This window comes from Sinocyclocheilus anshuiensis, unplaced genomic scaffold (assembly GCF_001515605.1).
Source record: "Sinocyclocheilus anshuiensis isolate Anshui unplaced genomic scaffold, SAMN03320099.WGS_v1.1 scaffold776, whole genome shotgun sequence".
Taxonomy (NCBI): domain Eukaryota; kingdom Metazoa; phylum Chordata; class Actinopteri; order Cypriniformes; family Cyprinidae; genus Sinocyclocheilus; species Sinocyclocheilus anshuiensis.
Window position 1 is genome coordinate 1,329,024 of NW_015555808.1, and position 8,673 is coordinate 1,337,696.

General features: G+C 35.3%; 1 protein-coding gene across 1 annotated transcript; it reads right to left on the bottom strand.

Annotated features, from left to right (window-relative positions):
- Positions 1-6: 6 nt before the first annotated feature.
- LOC107675063 (clusterin-like) lies at positions 7-5,656 on the bottom strand. The gene is made up of 9 exons (XM_016469256.1): positions 5,401-5,656; positions 3,378-3,508; positions 3,149-3,297; positions 2,188-2,358; positions 1,700-2,105; positions 870-1,010; positions 508-734; positions 250-425; positions 7-165 (listed from the first exon to the last, which is right to left on the bottom strand). Exons 2-9 carry the CDS (start codon positions 3,463-3,465, stop codon positions 153-155), a joined length of 1,371 nt encoding a protein of 456 aa, XP_016324742.1. The 5' UTR covers positions 3,466-3,508; positions 5,401-5,656; the 3' UTR covers positions 7-152.
- Between the last annotated feature and the right edge of the window lie 3,017 nt (positions 5,657-8,673).

The following is an 8,673-nucleotide window of genomic DNA, read 5'->3' on the forward strand; positions in this document are numbered from 1 at the left end:
AGCAGGAATAATTCTAGACAACAGATATCCAGCTACACAAGTACAACATCTCTCAGTATTGTATTTCTAATTCATAAGGATCTTCTCAAGTGCTATTCAGTTTTCTCAGAGAATATCTTTTCTTCACCAGAAGTGCCGGCCCTCCAGAATGTTTAGTTTGTGACCCTGGAGAGGAAAACAAATATATTTTTAATCACATTAATAAGATTTTAGCTAATTAAAAAGGAAAAGATTGGTGTTAAGACTCACACAGTGTTCTGTTTGTAACGATCCAAAGCCTCCTGTGCCACCACCTCTGAGAATTTCGGGTCGCTCCAGGGAATGTCTCCTGGCACTGTGAAGCTCATATCTGGCCCGTCAAACAGTTTGACTGACACTTTAGTGTCACCTGGGGTCTCTGCATTATCTGAGCCTTTTGACATCACCTGCACATAAAATGTTGCCAATTGAGTGATCTACATAGTGAAAGGAGTTACAGTTGTGCTGAATCACATATTTAGCACCTACTGCCTGTATTTTAAAGAAGCCTTCTTCATTTTTGGTGTGGCTAGCTAGAGAGGACACCCAACCGAATTGCTTGTTGAACAGGTCCAGCACACAAGAGGTGTTGAACATCTCTTCTTCGAATCGTTTTAGCAGGCTGTTGTACTCCTGGGTGAATCTCTCAGCCCTGGCAAGAGCCCTTTCCAGCTCCTCCTTCAGGGGGCCTTCCAGGGGCCTCTTTCCAGAGCAGTCTGATGAAGAAAACAAAGCTCTAATTGTTATATAACATGGAATTCTCATTTTTAAAAAATCCCAAATTTGAAGTTCTATGCTGGATAATATAACATAAAATTAAGACATGTACTGTATTTTAATATTGCACTTACCAATATGCTGGATCTCTTTACATTTCTCACACTCATCCTTCAGTTTAATGCAGCCGGCAGAATTGCGACGAATCTCCCTGCAGGTCATCTTATCATTTCCAAATGGTTTTGTTATAATAACATCCTCGTTTACTCTGCCATCTATGAATACAGGTTTACAGATTAAAGGCATCTGGGGTATAAGCAGTCTTTAAGTAAAAAAACAAACAACTATTTTCAATATTGTGTATTATGTCATATTGTCATAATAAAGAAAAAAATGTTGTGAAAAAATTATATATATATATATTTCGTTCACAACATATATATGATGTGAAAACACATTTTTTTCTTTACTATGGCAATATGACAATACAAAATAATGATATAAAATAGTAGTTTGTTTTTTAAATTGTACATTTTTAATTAATATTTATATTTTTTATAAATAATATATATTAATATATAATTATAAATTTTTATGTATATAAATTTTTATCATATTAAAAAAATGCATACAGGATTGAAACAACAATGATGACAGAATTTTCTTTCTTGCATTTGTTTCCAAAGAAAATATTTTGAGGAATGTTGGTAACTAAACCTTTTAGTTTCCCATTGAGTTCTATTGGGGGGAAAAAAAAACAGTGGAAGTCAATGGGAACCTAAACTGTTTTAACATTCTTCAAAATATCTTTTATGATCAACAGAAGAAAGAAAGTCATACAGATTTGGAGTGACATGATGTCATTTTTGGGTGGACTGTCCGTTTAAGTTTGATGGATATTGCTTACAACACTTTTAACTTTGTACATGTTGTTACATCCAGGCTTGTAAACCCTGAAATTTACCTTCTGAAGGGAAATCCATATCACTTCCCATGTCGGGCCCGAATGAGTTGAACATGTTTCTGGCCATGTCCATCATGGGGCGGAACATGCTGTGGAAGCTGTGGATATCTTGGTTGTGCAAAGGGGACCTGTAGACACGAGCGGCCCGGCTGGACTGACTATCGAACATGCTGGGCATACGGAAGGGACTGGGGAAGAGGCTGGGCTGGTGGAAGGAACGCATGTGGTCAAACACCTTCATGCTGTCCATGAAGATGTTGTCCACTCCGTCTGCAACCTCTGTATACCGCTCCTCCAGGTCCTGGAAGCGTCTGGTCTGCTGCTGGTCCTCGTCCAAAAGGGTCTCGATGTTCTGCCCGTTTATCCAAATGGAGATGGGAGAGGTCCTGTTCAAAACCTCCTCCAGCTAAAAACAGACAGAGAGGGATGGTTGCAAACGCCAGAATGAAGTCAGGATAATTGCAGGGATGTTTGTGCAGACGTATCACCTGTCGTCCCACCAAGCCGGCTCCACTGCTGCAGGTGCGTGAGTAATACTTAACGCAAGTTTTCCTCAAGCAGGGCTTGCACTCCTCCCACAGAGCCTGCATGGTTTTATTACACATGCTCTGTTGCTCACTCAGCTTCTCCTCCATCTCCTGAGCCTCCAGCAGAGCATTCTTATTGATGGAATAGTACAAGAAAGAAAGAGCAATTAACTGCAAGGGCCCCAGAAAATATTTAGACACTTAAGTCAAACTTAAAAATCTATGAAGGTTATTTTATTAGATTGCAGGTACACTTTACAATAAAGTTCAATCTGTTAACATTAGTTAATTCAATGGGTGTCATAAAGTAATAACGAACAATTTTTCTCAGCATTTATTGATTTAGGTTAATATTTCAATATAATTATATTATGTTAAATTCATAATAATTTACCCTAATGTTCATTTATACACTTTAAAAGTTAAAAATGCATTAATATGTGTAGGTTATGTAATTAATCATAATTGTTAATTCAAAATGAATTGCCTAATGTTCTTAAGTTATACAACTTGAAATGTTAAAAATGTATTAATATATGTAGATTATATAATTGATCTACATAATCATTCTGTTTTTATAGTTCTTGGTTAGTGTTAAATTATAAATATATTACTGTTAATTCATGATAAATTACTTAATGTTAATTTATATTACTTGATATGTTCATTCATTGTATTAAAATATGTAGATTATGTAATTGATATACATAATTATTCTCAGTTTTTATTGATCTAGGTTAATATTAAATGTATAAATATACTACTGTTCTTTGTTAATTCATAATAAATTACTTAATGTTAATTTATACAACTTGAAATGTATTAATATATGTAGATTATGTGACTGATCTACATAATACTTTCAATTTTAATCTATCTATCTATCTATCTATCTATCTATCTATCTATCTATCTATCTAACCTCTTTTTGTTGCTTAGTTTTCTCTAGTTCAGACTGGAACCTCTTGTGATCCTCTTCTGTTCGCTCCATCACAGTCTTCATCTCCTTCACCCCCGTGATGGCATTTTCAATCTGTTTATCCAGGTACTTTTCACCAAGCAGTGAGATCTCTGCCAGTAAGTAATAACGGTTACATTACTGTCCCTAATTGAGCACAACATGTCTGCACTTAAAAAAAAAATGCACTTACGGTTGAGCTCCTCTTTAGTTGGGGGTAAGAGACACTCCGCAGAGAGGTAGAGAAGAGAAAGTCCCAGCAGAGACCATGAGACCTTCATCTTTGGTGGCTGATAGTGTCCTGGTTTCAGAAGTGGTTTAACACTATGAACATAAGTCAGGAAAAAGTGGGTCAGTTAATAGTGAACTTTTTTTTTAATTAAGCTGCGATGAAAGTGACTCATGATGAACATAAACAACTGCAAAACCCACACGTTTAACAAAGTGGTTTGTGTGAGATGCGCTTAGACTATGTGGGCAATGAATCCATTGTATCAGCGTGTCTATTTATATAGTAGGTCTGATATAAATAGTGGTATTTGTCTTTCTGCGACCTTGATGTTTCTGAACAGAGGGCCAAAAAAATGTATTGTGCCATTTTGTACCATCCTGAAACCGTTTCATATTCTGTATCAGCTATGTAACATCATAGTCAAAAATGTTGTCTCCCTTAAGATAGTTCAGCTACAACATGTTCAAAGGATAGTTCACTGAAAAATAAAAATTCTGTCATTATTTACTCAACCTCATGTCATTTCAAACCTGAATGCTTTTTTCTATTTGTGGCGCACAAAAGAAGATATTAAAAAAAAAAAAAGGCTTTTTTTTTTCTCCATTAAAGTCAATGGGGTCCAGTTTTGTTTTGGGTAAAAATATCTTCTTTTGTGTTGTGCAGAAGAAAGAAAGTCATACAGGTTTGGAACGCCATGAGGATGAGTAAATGATGACTCACTTTTGGGTTACCTATCCCTTTAACCAGTATCAAACCAAAAGGCTTTGAAGAACAAAATCATTAGAAGTGTAGCAAACTTGCGAACATTTATGTTCCCTTCACTGATTGCATGGATTTGAGAGCTAATCCCCTTCACAAGTTCGTTCTGACAAAACGTAATCCGTTTTGTGAATTTGCAGAAATGTGTGTGAGACCAAGTCGATTACCCTTTTTTAATAACGCTGCACTTTTAATCATGTTTTTTTTATTTCTAAAGACAAACCAGTGGTCCTCAACAGCTGCTGTTGAGTTCATAATTCACACCAGAGTCTAGTAAACATCATAAAAGCTGAGTCAGTCATGGGGACAAGTTTCCTCTTTTTAGCCTCTGTACGTGTACATAGAAACCCCAACTCTGCCCAATTAAAGCCAGGAGCCTAGTTACATAAGAAACATGCACAAATGTTGGAAGAGCCAGTGAACAGACAGAAATACTGAAATCACATGGAAAGTTGCTTTTTTGTGATGTAAAATATGGTGTTAAACTTGCAGATTTTTGCTTTCTCCATAACCTAACCTTGAAGTTCCTCAAAAATGTTGTTTGTTGCAAGCATACCATTTGATCTTCTTCTTGCTTTAGTTTGAATTAATCTTGTCCTTGTGCCTAATCTTGTGATATTTGTTTTGGAATGAGGTTACACATCTCTGGCATGTGGTGTTTATAAGAAACCAAGCGTATCACACAGATGGCTTTCTCTGTGAGAGGGGATTTGCTTTGTTTAATGATATCTTGCTAGGGCACAGTATGCATCCTGAATGTAGTTGACCTGGCTTAGTTCCCCTCATTGACTTGGGGCTGTGAGACAAATTCCTCTCTGCAATGAAAAAATCAATACAAATTCGCCCAGGGAAGGCACAGACAAACTCGATTCAACAAACAGCCCAGTTAGACTCTTTGGATGACATTAACCACATGAGGATGGATTGTAATTCAAAAACAGCATAAATTATATGTTATTCTATCCCATGCCAAGTACAAACAGAATCTTGTTTACATTTATGCAGTAGTGGGTTATTGGCAAAATGCATAAACGCAGCATTAATTAAAATGCAATTTTATAGTACGTCAAACAGCAAATAGGTATTACATCACTGGAATCAGAATATAAATGACATCTCACATAAATGTATATATTATACACAATTATATAATAATAATATCTATAAAACCATATTTACATAAACAAGATTGTCAACATCCTTGTAACATGCTCTCTGTACTCACCCTGCTTGGATTCTTAATCTTCCTTGCAGATGGACTGTGCCTCCTCTGATTTGTTTTTATACTGGGAGGCTGGGTGATGTTGACGACGTGATTCCCGGGATGAGAATGGCTGTGGCTTTGGACTTTTCCAGAAACTGTTATTCTCAACGGCAGTGGCTCCCTCTGACCAGAAGTGGGCAATATTGCACCATCTCGCTCATGTCATTGTGCTTGTAGAGGCACTGCCTGAACATGGGGTTTACGGGAAAATATGCCTTCTAAAATTTACCGGCAAAGACAGTATGTGTATGTTTAAAAGTGGCGAATCACCTTAATGTGACCTGCATAAGATCTGCTTTAGCTGTGCAGTAAATAATTCAGTGAATCATGTAGAATTAGTTCATAACGGTGCTGAAACTAAATAAACAAGTGTGCAGGTTATACAAGCCCAAGTTTAACCCTTGTGCTGTGCTGAAAATCTTTAACCTAATTTGGTGTTCCCATTCAAAAATGACTGGACTTTTAAACATTTCTTGCTATATTCTGCCGCATTTTATGCTGTATTGTCACCAAATATTGGATTCAATCTTTTTTTCGACTTGTATTCTTTCAGTTAGGTCGGTTTTTTTATTTTGTTTTGGAACTGATCGGTCATAGGCCTCACTGATCTGAGCTTCAGTTTCTGAATGAAACGAGCACTATTTGTGGATAATTTTGGCAGTGTTCACTCAAAAACTGAGGTGCATCAGCTCAGATAAATGAGGCCTACACTCTTAAAAATGCTGGGTTAAATACAACCCAGTGCTGGGTAAAATAGGGACAAACCCAGCAATTGGGTTGTTTTGACCCAGCGGTTGGGTTAAATGTTTAACCCAACCTTCTGGGTAGTAACCCAACCGCTGGGTCAAAACAACCCAATTGCTGGGTTTGTCCCTATTTTACCCAGCACTGGGTTGTATTTAACCCAGCATTTTTTAGAGTGTATGATCAATCTGTTCCAAAAAGATACAGAAAACTTGTGCTAAACGAAGGAAAACAAGTTGATAAAATGATTGAACCCAAGATTTGGTAATAAGGCCAGTGATTTTTGACATGCAAATACCACAAGTGTTACATGGTGGGAAAAAATCCTTTAAAAAGAAAAATTGTTTATTACACATTAAGACAACAAATCACTCCTGTAGTGGATGAAAACTGCATTTTAATCACGTCATAGCTTGTCAGGTAGCTTTTCGTAAAGACGGAGGAACTTAAATGTCAGGAAAGCACAGCTCATAACATTCTGATATTTAAGCAAATGTGATTCAAAGCATGTTTATAAGATGTGTGAGATATTGCACAGTGTCTAAATAGCATGTCTAAACCTACATTTTCCCCCACTGGACATGTGGGCAATGTTCCCTCTAAGCTGCACGGCCGCACACTAATGATGTGTGCCAAATGAGTCGCTGTAGCAACCGAATATTTTAATGGTTGCGGACGAAATAGCTCAAATCGAGAGCCAATGCAATGTCTTGATTAAGTGCACGGTTGCGGACGAAATAGCTCAAATCGAGAGCCAACGCAAACGCAATGACGTGAAATAAAACGTCATCATGTATTAAAGAAGAGTGTCTTGATTAAGTGCTGGAAATAGCGGATGATGAGCACAGAACGGTAACAAAACTCAAGAGACATTTACAGTCACACACAGGTGTATTGTGGGATGTTTAGATAGCTATAGAAGAATTCACGTTCACGATTTTTTAAAATATTTAACTTACAGATCTCGGTTCAAATGCTTCAGTTTGTTTTCTATTCTGTTCTATTCTATCAGTTTAAATGCTTCAGTTTGTTTTGATATTATATTATGCTAGGCCTATATAGTAAACCTAATAAATAATTGACCTTGTTTTTTAATAGAGTCTCTTATGCTCATCAAGGATGTATTTATTTGATCGAAAATACAGGGGAAAAAACAGTAATATTGTGAAACATTATTGCAATTTCTAATATTGGTTTCTAATTTTAATATACTTTAAAATATAATTTATTCCCTTGAAGCAAAGCTGAATTTTCAGCATCATTACTTCAGTCTTCAGTGTCATATGATCCTTCAGAAATCATTCTAATATGCTGATTTATTATCAGTGTTGAAACTGTTGTGCTGCTTAATTTTTAACAATTTTTTTGGAACCTGTGATACTTTTTTCTTAGATTAATAAAAAGTTAAAAAGAACAGCATTTATTCAAAATAGAAATCTTTTCTAAAAATATAAGTCTTTACTATCACTTTTTATCCATTTAACACATTCTTGCTGAATAAAAGTATTAATTTCTTTTTTAAACTGACCATGAATAGTAGTGTATAACAACATACTTTGTTATTAAAAACAGTGGATGAGTAATTCACTCCTTGATTTGCTTAATAAAAGACTCCTTTGAGATCGTTTTGACAAACATGTTTATTGTGCATTTTAAACGTGTTTATTGCTAAGTTTAGTGTGGCAAAATAGAAGCGCAGCTGTAATTCGTGGGCAATGTATGTGGTTACCATGACAATCTCATGCACTTGCCACTGCTCTATGTGAATATGTAGATTTACTATAGCAAAACTAAAATGTGTTTAAAAGTACGTCTGACCAAATCCACCGGTTCGGTTTGGCCCCCCCAAACTCAAATGTCAATCTACGCCTATGAATATACCTGTTCTGTTGCCAGTAAGAAAATGGAGTCACATAATTAAAGCCACAAGATATTCAAGATTAAGTCAATGTCCAAGACCCTTGACATTTAAGGTTTAATTGTAACACAAAATTTATATTTTGAAGAAACACTGTTCTTTTTAACATTTTATTTATCAAAGAATCCAGAAAAATATCACAGATTCTAAAACAAAATATTAAGCAACACAACTGTTTCCAACATTGATTATAAATCAGCATATTAGAATGATTTGTGAAGGATCATGTGACACTGAAGACTGGAGTAACGATGCTGAAAATTGCTTTGCTTCATAGGAATAAATTGTATTTTAAAGTATATTAAAATAGAAAACTTTTATTTTAAATTGCAATAATATTTCACAATATTATTTTGTGAAATAATATTCAGTATTTTTATTAAATAGATACAGCCTTGATGAGCATAAGAAACTTATTTAATAAACATTATTGATCCCAAACTTTTGAATGGCAGTGTATTATACTGTAAAAAAAAAAAGTTTTCTCAGGTAACCTAAAATGTACATCATTTAGTCACGGGTCAAATTAAATACAAATAGCACATTAAAGTTAAAAGTTACACACTTTTTTG